The 14,610-nt window shown below is 31.5% G+C and overlaps 4 protein-coding genes across 7 annotated transcripts; 3 read left to right on the top strand and 1 right to left on the bottom strand.

The window, feature by feature from the left end:
• Positions 1–23: 23 nt before the first annotated feature.
• On the top strand, positions 24–1,510 carry LOC127282212 (mediator of RNA polymerase II transcription subunit 18). 2 transcript variants are annotated; one of them, XR_007843169.1, is made up of 4 exons: positions 24–143; positions 360–585; positions 673–1,189; positions 1,273–1,510. XR_007843169.1 is itself a non-coding variant. In XM_051306346.1 (3 exons), the coding sequence occupies exons 2-3, from the start codon at positions 380–382 to the stop codon at positions 1,121–1,123; spliced, it is 657 nt and encodes a 218-aa protein (XP_051162303.1). In that variant the 5' UTR covers positions 24–143; positions 360–379; the 3' UTR covers positions 1,124–1,267. The 2 variants fall into 2 exon arrangements, 1 of the variants encoding a protein (XP_051162303.1); XM_051306346.1 differs by lacking the exon at positions 1,273–1,510 and having other exon boundaries at positions 673–1,267.
• Positions 1,353–4,960, top strand: LOC127282213 (RNA-binding protein 1-like). Of its 3 annotated transcripts, none has more exons than XM_051306347.1 (7): positions 1,355–1,514; positions 1,827–2,036; positions 2,121–2,234; positions 2,383–2,430; positions 2,508–2,555; positions 4,240–4,326; positions 4,476–4,960. In XM_051306347.1, exons 2-7 carry the CDS (start codon positions 1,828–1,830, stop codon positions 4,477–4,479), a joined length of 510 nt encoding a protein of 169 aa, XP_051162304.1. In that variant the 5' UTR covers positions 1,355–1,514; position 1,827; the 3' UTR covers positions 4,480–4,960. The 3 variants fall into 3 exon arrangements, with proteins under 3 accessions (XP_051162306.1, XP_051162304.1, XP_051162305.1); XM_051306348.1 differs by having other exon boundaries at positions 1,377–1,514; positions 1,807–2,036; XM_051306349.1 differs by lacking the exon at positions 4,476–4,960 and having other exon boundaries at positions 1,353–1,514; positions 2,756–4,329.
• A 220-nt stretch (positions 4,961–5,180) lies between these two features.
• On the top strand, positions 5,181–10,981 carry LOC127282204 (nuclear pore complex protein Nup214-like). Its single transcript, XM_051306338.1, has 6 exons — positions 5,181–5,393; positions 5,710–6,000; positions 6,133–6,997; positions 7,078–10,380; positions 10,455–10,701; positions 10,798–10,981. Exons 1-6 carry the CDS (start codon positions 5,355–5,357, stop codon positions 10,823–10,825), a joined length of 4,773 nt encoding a protein of 1,590 aa, XP_051162295.1. The 5' UTR covers positions 5,181–5,354; the 3' UTR covers positions 10,826–10,981.
• Positions 10,982–11,046: 65 nt separating this feature from the next.
• On the bottom strand, positions 11,047–14,536 carry LOC127282205 (integrator complex subunit 4). Its single transcript, XM_051306339.1, has 7 exons — positions 14,211–14,536; positions 13,671–14,095; positions 13,265–13,591; positions 12,930–13,194; positions 12,411–12,873; positions 11,858–12,341; positions 11,047–11,799 (listed from the first exon to the last, which is right to left on the bottom strand). Exons 1-7 carry the CDS (start codon positions 14,259–14,261, stop codon positions 11,061–11,063), a joined length of 2,754 nt encoding a protein of 917 aa, XP_051162296.1. The 5' UTR covers positions 14,262–14,536; the 3' UTR covers positions 11,047–11,060.
• Between the last annotated feature and the right edge of the window lie 74 nt (positions 14,537–14,610).

Genomic DNA, 14,610 nt, shown 5'->3' with positions numbered 1-14,610 from the left:
ATTTTTATAATATAGAATATTTCCTGTTTCAGAATTTACTATTTTTGAAATTTCCCGCTAAAGTTAAATGTAGTGGATAATTTATACTACAGGTGGCGCTTCAGTCGGTCACGTGATGACAACAAATTGAAACGTCATAGTTGGTGAGTTTCTTTATATATTATTGAAAATAAACGATAATAATTGATAAACAATGAAATAATGATTTAATTTTATATATATAATTTATAAACTATAATTGATTTTAATTATTTTAATGATTAAAAGTACAATAAGTGGAAAACGATAACTTAACCTTAAAGTGACAGAGGAAGTTTCATTCAAATGAATTGAAAGCTAATAAAATTGATAATTGTCAGGTAAATATTAATTAATAATCATGTCGGCGCCGATATCAACTGCAATGGACAGTATGACAGCTGCAATGAAAACGAACATTATTCCAAATCAGGAATATCTTCTCCAAGGTTCTGTTTTGGATAGTGCAGTTGAAGTTTTGCTACATCGTCTTCGTGGCTTGTGTGACAATGTTGACACTGGACCTGAAACTTTTCACGATCACGAAATGTGTTTCAGCATTAGACGGTAAAGTTTGATAAAAATTTGCAATTGTACTTTTTTTTCTTTTGTGAAAAAAACCAAAGGAGAAGTAAAATTTAATTTAATTTTCAGAGGACCACTACCGGAACAACCACTTCTTTTAAGAATTCGAAGAGCTCTTGATTATCCCGAAATGCCATGGCAATTACGTTATATTGGTCAAACGGAAATTGGCGATAAATCACGTCCAACATTAATAAGAAGTAGTTTAGATATTGCAACAAGTAATACTGTTGCTGAATTTTTATCAGAATTGGGATGTAAATTAGATTTTGAATATATTGTACGTGGCTATATGTTTCGTAAGGGACGTATGAAAGTGACTGTTTCGAAAATCTTTAAAATGGGACAAGGAAAAATGCCCGACAGTGTTGAACCAATGTCACAAAGTTATCTCGTTGAACTCAGTGTTCTTGCACCATCTGGACAGGATGCAATTGCCGAAGATATGCGATCATTTGCTGAACAATTAAAACCATTGGTTCAACTTGAAAAAATTGATTATAAACGTCTGGTACATTAAAAATAATTTTTTAATTTTTATGAAAAGGAAATCGATTTTATTTTTCATTTATTAAAAACGTATTAGGTTAGTATTTACTTTTTTTTCATTAATGAAAATTATTTAGTGTATCATTTTTTTTTAAATGCAGAAAATAAATTTTTTTACAGTATATATAAAAAGAGCCCTTTCCATTTTTGAAAATGTTGCGGATTTGAATTACGTTGTAAAGGGGGAAAAAATGACGCCCCCTTGTTGACAGTTTTCTAAACAGAGATGATGTTGCTTGTTCCTTGTTCGCCATTTTGTATTCACATTTTTGGTGTAATCGTCATCAGACAAGCTTTATTAATGCTTGCTTTATTATAGAATTATTTGGATTATTTTTTTCAAGAACTTATTAATCAAGAATGTGAGTAAATTAATTTCTTTATTTTCTTTGAAATTGAAATGATATTCAATACGAATGAATGATTTAAAATACATTTCTTTTGTTTCTGTTACATTCTTATTTTCTCCTTATTGAATACAAAATTAATAATTTTTTCACCTAATTAGGTCTTTTTTAAATTATTTTCTTATAGAAATTATTGGTATAATTTAATTGATTTTTATTTTTTACAATATTTTGAAGTATCACATGTTTCTATGAGTCGTAAATGCTAAGCAGTTAAAATGAATTAGAAAAAAATCAAATTGTTTAGATTTATTATTATATCAACAGCATGGCGCGTTATCGCGAATGGGATTTAGCCTGTAAAGTATACGTTGGAAATTTGGGGAGCAATGCCAATAAACATGAAATTGAATGTGCTTTTGGCAAATTTGGTTCATTGAGAAATGTGTGGGTTGCCAGAAATCCACCTGGATTTGCTTTTGTCGAATTTGACGATCCCAGAGATGCCGAGGATGCAGTTAAAGGATTGGACGGAATGTAAGAATTATTTATGATTCTTATTAAAAGAAAATACATTCGTTTTTAAAAAAAGGAAAATGATAAAATATAATTTTATTACAGTCGTTGCTGTGGTTCAAGAGTACGAGTTGAAATGTCCTCAGGTAGAAGTCGTCGTGGAGGCGGTGGTGGTGGAGGTGGAGGAGGTCGCAGACAAGTTGGAAAATATAATTCAAGGTAAAGTCGATAAAAAATTATTTACAAATTGTATTTTCTATTTATTATTATAAAGAAAAGCATACATAACCTCAAATAAAATTTATAGACATAGAATAATGAAGAGCTATTAAAATGCAATTAAAAATTTTAATTCCATTTATTTTAGATCTGACTCACGTAGTCCAGTAAGAAAGGGCAACGGCCGTTCCCAAAGGTAAGAATTGATTCTTTTTTTACCAAGTAAAATTTATCTGAAAAAATGCCAATTTTGTTTCTATTTTCTCTCTGTAGATCCTTCTCTAAGAGCCCACGAAGATCGCCTGTTAATCGTTATTCCAGGTAATTCATTTTTTTTTTTAATCTATTAAATGTATTTTCAGAGCCTCACTAAACTCAAATACCGTTTGTTTCGTAAAAAACGAGGCTATTAGAAATTGAAAATAATTTATTTTTTTTTTTAACGAAACATTAGGTGATCATCATTCATAATCGCAATGATGGTATTTTCTTTTTTTTTTTGTTAAAACTGACGTTTACAGATTCTATCAGCGTCTAGCTTTATTCGTCTCCCCGACACAACAACTACAGCCACCGTGAAAAAAAAAAAAAAAAATTCGCTAGCAATTAAAATTGAACAAATATTTTTGTCCATTAATCTCCCAACCACGTCATCATCATCATCGACAAGAAGTCAACTTGTCCGCTCTTTTGCTGTTCGTCACTTTCCCATCAATCAAAAAACGACATCTTCGGGCTACCTCAACTTCTAAGTGCGACAAAATTGGAGCATCGTGAAAATAAAAACCCAACAAAAAACGGCTGACGCGATTCAAAAAACAAAAAATTCTGACTTGTGTTAAAACAAACAAAAAAAAAAAAAAACCCCAAGCTCTACTTCTACTGCTACTTCTACTCGTCAACCATCACGTTTTACTTGTTAGCTGACATGCAACCACTTCTTCTCTTCAATCGAGCAAAAGTAAAATGATCACCACCTACACACCATCCCAACCCAATCAACTATCACCACTACATGTTCCACAATTGTTTAATGGGTATTTCATCGATTTTCCAAAATTTTCTATTCATACTTGACATTTTTCCAAGGAGGATATAAAATTTTCTTTTTAAATTTATATTTTTTACATTTCACAAATTCTTAATTAGTTAATTTTTTTTTATTTATAAATTATTAACAGAATTGATAAATATTCTTTTAATAAATAATTTCGTATAACCTTCTTGGGAAAATTGTCATATAGAATTTTAATTCAGGTCTTTTTATTTTATTTCAACTAAATCGATAAAATTAAACATTAACAATAAATTGATTTAGACATGAAATAAAATAGAATTACTCTAACATAAATTTAAAATATATAATATTTCTAAAAATTTCTCAATTCCTAACTGTTAATTTTTATTGTTGGTTGGTTCACCATTTGATAATAATTTGTCATCTAGTATTAATAATTATTATTCGTATTCTAAGATTTTTAATAGGATTTTAATTATTTGTCTATCTTAATCCATTTGTAATCACAGGTTATTTCAGAAATGATTTTAGATAAGAAGTTACCAATAATACAAGAAAGATTTAAAAATTTTATTATATAACAAAACGTCTTTTTTCAATGAGAAATTCAATAATCATAATAGTGAGAATATTACTTTCAATTTTTCTTTAGTCACGAAATCATTTCTAAAATGATATACTTTATGTTGTATACGTTCATAATTTATTCACTCGATATTGATTTATTTTTTGTGTATAAAATTTTTATTTTACTTATTTATTTGTATTAAGTAGAGATACATTTTTGTATTTATATTAAAATTATATATACAAACTTTTAAAACAAGTAATTCCAATAACATTGAATAGTTTTTAAAATATATTGATATAGATTGTTTTATAAAAATAAAACAGTATCGAGAAAATTTTTAACACAATTTTTTGAAGTCTTTAAAAAAAAGTAAATAAAATACACATTATTAATGTTTGTTGATTAATTTTTTTAAGGTCTAAATCACGTTCACCACGCAGGAGATCTCCAACTAGAAGCCGAAGCCGAGATCGTCGCTCTCGATCGAATTCTCGTGAAAGACGGTATAATTAACTTTTAAACAATTATTAGATATTAATTACATTTTTTATTAATAATTTATAAAAATTGTAATTATTGCTTATTATTTATTATAATAAATAATTATTATTTTATGATAAAAATTGTAGAAAATTAAAATTATTTTTTGCAGATAAAGTATTAAGAGGAAAAAAAAATCGAATGGATCGCTGACTGTAACGAGTGGAAGAAAAATGGAGGAAAAAAAAAGAACCCGTTGTATTTGTGTGTACATAAATTGATAGATTTTTACCTATATAAATATAGTAGATAAACGAAAATCTATTGAATATATGCAGATATATTTGCCTAAAAATTAAAGAAAATGATCAGAAAAAAATAAATAATAGTCACACAATTACAGAATAAAACTTTTGTATAATATCAAAATTATCTTCCATATATCGAATTGAATATTGTTTATAATAACGTAATTTTTACAACAATTGTGACAAAATATTAACGTAATCTCTTTTTTAATGTTAATTTGATATCTGTATAGAAAAAACAAAAAACTGAGAATATTGATAATATTCAATAGGACAAAACAAAAATTAATGTTTTGTGTAGTATTCAATTTTTGTACTCTTTATTAAAATAAAAAAAATATGTAATCGATTCTTGGCCCTTCATTTTTTAAACCTCAAATATAATAAACAATAAAAAAAACGTTATGTAAACAATTAATTTAATTATTTAATTTTGTTTTCGAGTATTTTACTTATTTTTAAATAATTTTAAATTACGCGGGTAACTCGTTTTTTTTTGTTTACGTCACTACCCATCCCTGCCCGGAAAGGTTAGGTTATTTCGACCGTAGCGTTCCACACTTTTGTGATCATTTTCAAAAACATTTCGTTCTTCATAATTCGACACATTTATTTAATCTCTCCTACTACACAAGTTTGTTGTTGCTTTCAGATGAAACAATTGTGAATCAAAACACAACCACGAAGAAAAACAACAATAATCCCAACAATACTCAACATTGACGCGCGAAAAAAGCAGCAACATGAGTGTCACAACTGCTTCGGCTCCTAAAGAAATTCAAGTAAGTCTCTAAATATTATAAATATATGTGAATATTATTTAAAATTATATATAAGTATTCTCCGGGAAACAATTCTCATAGTAGTCGCACTTTAATAATATTTTTAAAAGTCAGAATTGCCGGTAAGTAACGTGATAATTTTGAGGTTAAGAATATTTTATGTATTTCTGCATGCATTCGTTATTTTAATATTCAAATTGCCGTTACTTTATAATAAATTCTTTACTTTATTTGGAAATAATAGAAACTATAAATATCTTCATGTTTAATGTTAAAGAGGTTAAAATTAATATTCACAATTTTTTTTTGTTTTCAGGAATTTCAATTCAAAACATCAAGTAAACATCAATTATCAGAAAAACTTTTGGTTCCTGTGAATTGTAGTCTCGTTGCTGCAGATGGAAAACGAGGTTTACTTTACATTGGTCATGAAAAAATAATAACGGTTTTAAAAATTGGCAATGAAGGAAATATCGAATTGAGAATAGATCTTAATTTACCGGATAATATTACAAGATTATCACTTAATTGTGATTTTTCACTTTTGGCAGTAACACTTTTTGGACCTTCTGTTTTAATATATTCAGCTGCACTTTTATCGAAAAATGTAAGTAATATTTTTCGTAACTATACAAAATTTTAAAAATTTATAAATACATGAAAAAAAAACTTTATTTCAGAAACAATTTTATCCCGATTTTTTTAAAGTTAACATTAAAAAGGTATTTATTTTTTAAAGGTTTTGGATTTACTACATGAAATACGACTTTCAAGTTCAAGCGGTGATGTATCCGTTTTTGATCTTCGATGGAATCCCGCAATTCCAGGGATGCTGTGCACAGTTACGAGTGATCATACAATAGGAAGTTTTCAAGTGAGTGGTGATAAAAAATTAGGTTTTGTAATAACTGGATCAGGACGAATTGACAATGTCGAAGCACTTTGTGCAGCATGGAGTCCAAAAGGAAAACAAATAGTTGTTGGCTGTCGTAATGGAAATATTATTCAATTAAAACCAGAATTAAAAATTGCAAGAACAATTCCAGGACCAAATCCAAATATGGGAAGTGTAATAGCAATTTTATGGGTCAGTAATTTTCAATTTTGCGCAGCATATCAAGAACCAGTTGAAGGACGTATCAATGTTTTAATTGTCGATGCACTTAAAGGTGAAACTGTGGGAAAATTTACAAATTACGAAGATATTACTTATGGAGGAATTCCCACAAATCAATATTATTTCGATTATATTCCTGAATGGGGAGTTATTATTGCAGCAAGTAGTTCGAGTAGTGAAATTGCCGTTTTAGGAACTTTTGACAATGGATTAACATGGGAACAATGGCAACTTATTGATAATAGTAGAGCTGAACTTCCATTAGTGCGAACGGATGAATCATTTCCCGTTGGATTAGCTATCGATAAAACTCCAACAACTCCACTTGCTCTAAATCCAGAAAATATTCTACCAAATCCTGTACCAATACTTCATATTCTCGCCACGTCCGGTCAACTTTGCAGCTTTCATATTGTTAATCTCAAGGCCGATTGTCCTGCAATTTGTGTTCCTCCTTCGGAAATTGTTGTTGCACCAGTGGCACCAGGTTTAATTTTTAAAATTTGTTTTTCGAATTCTAAAATATATTCTTTAAAATGATAACTAATTTGTCTTTTTGATTTTCAGTTAATTTGCCAGTACCTCGACCATCGTCTTCTGAAATTTCATTTAATTTGGCAACAGGAGCAACAAGTACGCCACGTGCTAAAATGGATTCACCAAAAGAAAAGCCGAAGAATCTTATAGCAGCAAACTTTTTTGCCGATAATTCAAAATCAACAATTGGTTTCGCTCCTAAATTTGAACAAGAAAAATCACCGGCACTAAATATACCACCACCTGCAACAAATTTAATTCCCGTCAATCTACCACCTGTGAATTTACCAACATCTGTAAATTTACCACCAGCACCATTAGCAAAATTAGAAACAAAAATGAATACCTTTATTCAACCACCCGAACCAAAACCCATCGATTTTGCACCCGCTGTTGATCTCAATATTCCAAAACCAAGAATTGAGAAAATTGTCGAGAAACAAACAAGACCGGAAATTAAAATACAAAAAGAAATCCCATCAAAGGATTCAATACAAGAGAAATCAAATATCGATGAAAATCTCTGTTTAAGAGCTTATCGAGAGGAGCAAGTGAATTTTGAAAAAGAATTAAAAGCAAAACTCGAACCATTAATTTGGGAAGTTGGCACTAAGTCAGAGAAAGAGCAAATTATTGAAAAAACTGCATTAATCGATGAATTTCTTCGCGATTTACAAGAAACAACAACAAGTCTCGCCAGTGATATTACATATTTACGAGGATTTCTCATACAATCATTTGCCTGGTTGGAAGAAACAAATTCAAAAAATTCCGATAATGTTAAATTAAGTTCAAGAAATCGTAGAGAAAATTCAAAACTCAATGAATTACAAGAACTTTTTTATTATACACAATCACAATTAGTTCAGGCATCAAAAGTTCTTGACTTACAATGGTCCGAACAACAATCGAGAGAACAGAAAAAAATGAAAATACCAAATATGGAATGTATTTATCAAAGTTTAATGCGACATGGACAAATTTTAGCAAAAGAAAAAAGTAACATTGATAGTCTCATTAAAAAATGGAAATCAATTGCACGTGGCAATAATACAGTATCAGATCTAAATCGTTCAATATCAAATCTTCATATTACATCAAATACCTCTAATTATTCTCATGATTCGACAATTGATCTACGATGTAAAACAATAATTCAAATGAATCAAAATTTCAGTCGTGAGAAACAAATGAAATTACGTGATTTTCTCTCAGAATCAGCACCGCGTATTATAAAACCAGCGAAACCAACTTTAATTCAAGATCGCTTAGAATCAACACTCAGTTCACTAGCCTCAATGAGTCCTCCAAAAACAATTTCTAAACCAAAAATCGAGCAAAAATTAAATCAAAAACCAAAAGTACAAAGCAGTCCTCTTGCATCTTTAAATAACATTGTCTCGAAAATTGTCGAAAAACAAGAATCTGATACGAAACTTTCAATTTCACCAGTAAAAACTTTACCTGCGCTAGTTCCAGCATTAGCTTCACAAAAACCAAAACAAACAATAAATATTTCTTTCGCCCAAAGTCCACAGAATTTAGCTAAACCATTTCCAAAAGTCGAGGCTATTAGTTTTGGTCAAAAATCAGAGATTGATAAAGTGACAAAAGACATAAAAAGTGGAATTGAAAAAGAAGTGGTAAAAAATTTGGAAATTTCACCAACACCGGCAATTAATTTCACTGCAAGTAATCCGGGAAATATTCTCCTAACTCCACAAATTCAATCAACGTTTAATTTACAATCCACTGCACCACCTCCTCCTCCATCATCATCATCATCAACAGTTGCACAAAATTTTTCATTTGCTTCCAAACCACCAACAAATTCACCAGCATTCTCATTTGCTTCGAAACCGGAAGAAAAAGCAAATCTCGATCTTGGTGGTCTAAATCTTTCCCAATCTGGATTGACAATTACACCAATTTCAGAAACAAAAATTACTAATCAATCTACTCCTGCAATGTCAAGCATTAATTTTGGAAAGGCTGGAAATATTTTCGGTGCTTCCGGAACAAATTTTCCTGCTTCTCCTTCTACTAATTTTGGAACAAGTGCACCACCAACAACTCCTACGGCAAACAATTTTGGAACTTCGAATGTTTTTGGAACAACTTCGAGTACAACTTCTGTGACAACTGCAACTACCGTTGCAAATACATTTGGATCACCGAGTATTTTTGGAACATCCGGCGCAAATGCATTTGGAACGACAAATACTTTTGCAACATCGCCATTTGGAAAAAGTGGAAGTATTTTTGGTGGTAGTAATTCTAGTGTATCGACACCACCAGCTTTGAGTTCAATTAGTATAACTTCTTCTTCTTCTCCTGCAACTCCTTTGAACAATTCAGTTACATCAACAAATTCAACACCTGTAATTAGTTCAATTTCGGCTGTAAATTTAACATCAAGTCCAAATAGTTCATCAGCTTCTGGAGTTTCTTCAGTTATTGTTTCCAAACCAGTTTCCGTCTCGAGTCCAATTTTAGCTTCAAGTTTAACATCCTCCTCAAATTCTGTGGCTATTTCTACTCCACCTCCAAACTACACATCTCCAAATGTTTCATCAACAATGGCCACATCCGGTATGGATATGCTGTCACTTTCTTTAAATTCTTCAAAACCAACAACTTCAATTAGTTTTCAAACTCCTCCTACAACGTCAATTTTTTCGACACCTACTTTTGGTGGTGCTGCTCCTGCTTCAAGTGTAGCGTCAACATTAAATTTTGGCACTGCCAGCGCTATTACATCGTCGAATATAATTGCTCCTGCCTTTGGTAAGGAACAAAATTCATCAATTTTCGGTGGTTCGACAACAACAACATCTCAAAGTGGAAGTGTATTTGGTGGTAAAAGTTCAAATACACCTAATGCAAATCCATTTGGTGGTGGTAATACACTCGCTCAAAGTCCATCCGTTTTTGGTAATGCAAATTCATCGGGTAATTCAATATTTGGTGGTGCTTCAACGACTGCCACGGCATTTGGAATGAAATCAACGCCAACATCAACGGCATCTGTTTTTGGAATGTCAACGCAGCCTTCAGTTTTTGGCAGTGGAACATCGGATAATAGTACATCATTATTTGGAGGAGCAAGCGCTCCAAAAGCCCAGGAAACGAATTTTTCTATGTTTGGTGGATCATCGTCACCAGCAGTAGCAGCAGGAGGAGGCGGAGCTGGTTCATCAGTATTTGGACAAGCTCCCGCTTTTGGTGCAAAACCAGCATTTGGCGCGAGTCCCGATTTTGGACAAGCAAAATCAGTTTTTGGAAGTGGATTTGGAGCCGCTCCATCGTTTGGTGGCAGTCCTGCATCTACTGGTAATTTTCAAAAATACATTTTCTAAACAAGAAAAAAAATATGAATCTTTTTTAATTAAAATAAAAATTTGCAGGTTTTGGAAGTCCACCAATAATGGGTGGAAGTCCACCACCTTTAGGTGGAACTCAAATGCAAAAAGTATTTGGTGGAGCGACTGGTAGTAATACATTTGAATCACTTGCAAATCAAAGTGGAGGTTTGTCATTCAGCAGTTTGGCTCAAGGTTCACCTTTACAGCAACAACAACAACAACAAATGCAACAACAACAACAACAGCAGCAGCAACAACAACAACAACAAAAGCCACCAGATTTTGCAGCGTGAGTAGATTTATATTTTATTTATTAAAATTATTAATTATTAAAAAATTTTTAAAACTTATCTTTTAAATAATTTTTGTTTTCTTTTGTTTCTAGAAAAAGCTCATTTTCAAGTTGGCGCTGAATCAACATCCAAAAAAAATTAGTATTCATTAATTTAATATTAAGAAAATCTGATTCAGTCTATTAAAAAAAGGCTGATAAAAATTGAATATCGTTTTCGCTACATTTTCAAGATCTAAAAATAAAAGAGTCTATTTTATGAAAAATTTTCCCTTAATTATGGTAAGTTTTTATTTTTGTTTAAAAAAAATGTTCTTTTTGAAAATTAAAATTTTTATTTTCCAAAAAATCGAAAATTAAATTCCTCGCTTAACAGCTTTCGGTGAAATTGACACTTTAATTGGTTTACATAAATCAATAACACACGGATCGTCTTGAGGTGAATGTGTACACATTGTCGACGATGGGGCAATTAATGCTAGTGAAATTTCAACATTACATGCTTCCATCCAAACTTGATGGGAAAACAAAACAGTTGTTCTTAATCGATAATCTTTAAGTTCACTATTTTGTTCTTTGAGATCAGTTTTTCTTGGCAATAATAATTGCACCTGTTGATCGGGATGTCGTAATTTTATTCTCAATGTACTTGAATCGCGTAGATTATAAATTTTCGCTGTCATTGGAATGCCCAGTAATAAACCGCCGGTAAATTTTAACGCTGAATCAGCATCACCGCGTGGTTCTTCAATAACAGCACGGCAAAATCTCGTCGTTGCTGAAGGTCTAGGTAGTCTCTCGTCACCAATTTGAAGCGGTGCCAATAACAATGGCATCAATAGTCTCGTCAATGGACCAGGTTTCACTTCACCAAGTGCCGGTAATTGAATAACAAGAGCTTTAGAAAATGGTGGTAATTTCATTGTCTCTTGTGGAAGTGCATCGGCCTCAGATAAAAATTGTCTTGTCAATGGAAGAGCACTTCCCGTTGCGCTTCTTGTTACGCGGACCAAATCAATTGCCAATGCTTTTAACCAAACGTCCGAAGCCAATGCCATGTCAATTTCACTCAAACCAGAGAATAATCTCTGCAATCTAGAAAAATAATTTACAAGTAGTTAAATTTTTAAATTGAAAAAAATAAATAACTTACTTTTGTGCATGTTGAAGAAGGAGAGAAATATTACTCGATGTATTTGAACCCGATGTAGATGATGGTAAACTTGATTGGGAAAAATCTTTAATTATTGATCGAATTAAAAGAAGACATTTTATATACAATGCTGTGAATGTAGCAGCGCCTTCCATTTGTCTATCCATTTCTGATAAACGTTCAACATCAACGGAAGCAGCTTCCAATAGTTGAGTGTAAACTTTACCACCTGGTTTTGCTCTCTCAATTCCCGTTACCATCCGCTCAAGAAATTCTCTTCCTCGTCGATCCCTTGATTCTTCATCTTCCATTTCTTCTTTTCCAAAACCAAGTCTTTTCGTCAAAACTGGAGTTAATCGTGGCACTAAATGTGGCATTGTATCGCGTAAATATAAATAATGTTTCGCCGCATGCTCCGTAAATAGAGCATGCATACTCGGACAATGAAGCGCTGCATTAAAAATCAAAACCAATGTACTTGCATCTAATTTCAATTAAGGAAAATAGAAAAAAAAATATTTTTTTCAATATTGTTGATTATAAAAAAGGATACAGGGAGGATCGTCGACATCAGGCTCGGGTGTATCGAAAAATGGATGTCTTCCCAACATTTGTGGAACAAGTGGTAATGTTAGATAAGGATGAGAAGCACCAAGTTCAGCTAAACAACTCCTAATACTCTCTTTGTCCTGTGGATATCGCGCTAAATTTTCCAATAGTCTTGTGACACACATTTGAAGACAATTACGTGTTGCAAGACGACTTGCTCCCAATGTTGCGTGTAAACCTTCACGAACCTCACCATTAAAATCCTCCAATGCTCCTAAAATTGTTTGCAATTGATCCTCACGTAATGTTACACTCGCTGACATTTTTCTCAACGATTCAATTGCTTTTAATCGTACATCCTGAATTTCATCGTTAAACATATCGACCATAAAATCCAATGAAATACAAGCGATACATGGTTGCTCCAAAGATAAAGCACACAATGATTCCACAGCTGCTGTTCGTACCTAAGAAATCATTTTTTTTAAATTCACAAATTAAATTCTAATTTAATTTTTCTCACCTCCAAATATTCATCCTCTAAACCATGAATAAAAGCTCCGCATGAACCACTTCTTTCTTCAACTTCTGAACTTTCATCCTCGACAGTTTTTGGTTTTTTATCCAAAGCCTGCTCGATATAACGTCGAGAAACACCTTTCATTGATCCCAATAAAGACATTGCTGAGGCACGTACACGAGGCGATAAATCGCCCATTAATCCACATATTTTCGAAAAGGCACTGTCTATCATACGAATTTCTTCTCCCTCCTGTTCGGGAATCATTCTACAAATTAAAAAACAAATTTAGTTGAAATAATTAATTTTGAATTTAAAAAAAAAAAAAATGTCATTACTGGTCGGGATATTCGTTTCCAAGTAGCCAAATTAATTTCAAAACAGCACGACGAACAATTTCGTAATCATCTTTTAATGCTCCACAAGCTTCAGAGAAAAAAGTAGCAGGAAGCCGACAGCCCCTGTGCGAATGAAGTTCTGCCATTGTTTCAAAAGCTTGAGCTCGTACTCGTGGATCTTGCGATCGTGCATAATTTCCCACTAATATTAAAGTATCATCCGATACATTTGCAGAAAGATATCTTCCAATTATCATCAAACATCTTGTTTGTACTCCATGCCAAGTGTCCGGTAAATGTTCACGAGCAATTTTCAAAACTGCAGTTCTAGATAAATTAAAATAATTATTATATCAATAATTAAAAATTTGTTATAATTTTAAAAAAAATGAAATTTTTGTTTTACTGATTAAAACTGCCTAATTTAAGGAGTGTTGCAAGTCCTTGACTCTTGACACGATGTGATTCTTCGTTTTTTAATAGAATTGCCGTTTCATTAATAATTCGCGCTTTCTCAGCAGGATCATTTGTAACTTCGCCGAGTTCAGCAAAAACCCAAAGAATTTTTGTTCTCACAGCAGCTTCTTGTTCAATTGCAAATCTTTCGACTAATTTTTTCACAGCTGTTGGAACATCATCAGGTATCATTTGCGAAAGAATATCAGATATTCTCACGAGTAATTGTAATGCATCATTTCCACCTTTACATTTTTCGAGACATTCAATGTAAACAAGAACCGAACTACCATTAACTCCTGCACCATTTCTATTTGATCCGCTTAGAGAAAGTCGTAGTGTTTTTAATCTTTTTACCGGAGGTTCATTAATTACCTTCAAAAAAATAAATTAGTTTACAATGTAAAAAAAAATCATATAACAATTAAAAACAAGAGACTTATAAAAAGTGTTAGAAATAAATAATAATAAAAATATTTGTACTACTTACTTGGCTTTGGGTAAATTCCGCCAAAGCTCTTTTCTTTATTAATGCTGCCATTGTTAATTTGTTTTATTTTATTTATTCAATAATAAAAATAAAATTCATTTAATCATTGGCACGTCATTATAGTTTTAATTAAAAATTTGTCAAACTATTTAAATTCTCGAGGTTGGAAAATCCATTTGTCAAATTGGTAATTTTGAAAATATTTTTCAACGACAAATAAATATTATTAATATTAATTATTAATCTAAATTTAAATAAAAATAACTGATTAAATAATTCGGAGAACTTAACCTCAAATATTCAACAATGATTTTGTTTTTATATCATTCGAGCAATGAGGGTTAGAATTTCTCTAAATTGTCACCAGGTGGCGCCAAAGTCGAATTAAAATCACCACTGC

This window comes from Leptopilina boulardi, unplaced genomic scaffold (genome assembly GCF_019393585.1).
Source record: "Leptopilina boulardi isolate dan_hultmark-lab unplaced genomic scaffold, ZJU_Lbou_2.1 LbouV2_291, whole genome shotgun sequence".
Taxonomy (NCBI): domain Eukaryota; kingdom Metazoa; phylum Arthropoda; class Insecta; order Hymenoptera; family Figitidae; genus Leptopilina; species Leptopilina boulardi.
The sequence above is the reverse complement of the archived record's forward strand: the minus strand, read 5'-3'. Positions and strand labels throughout refer to the sequence as shown.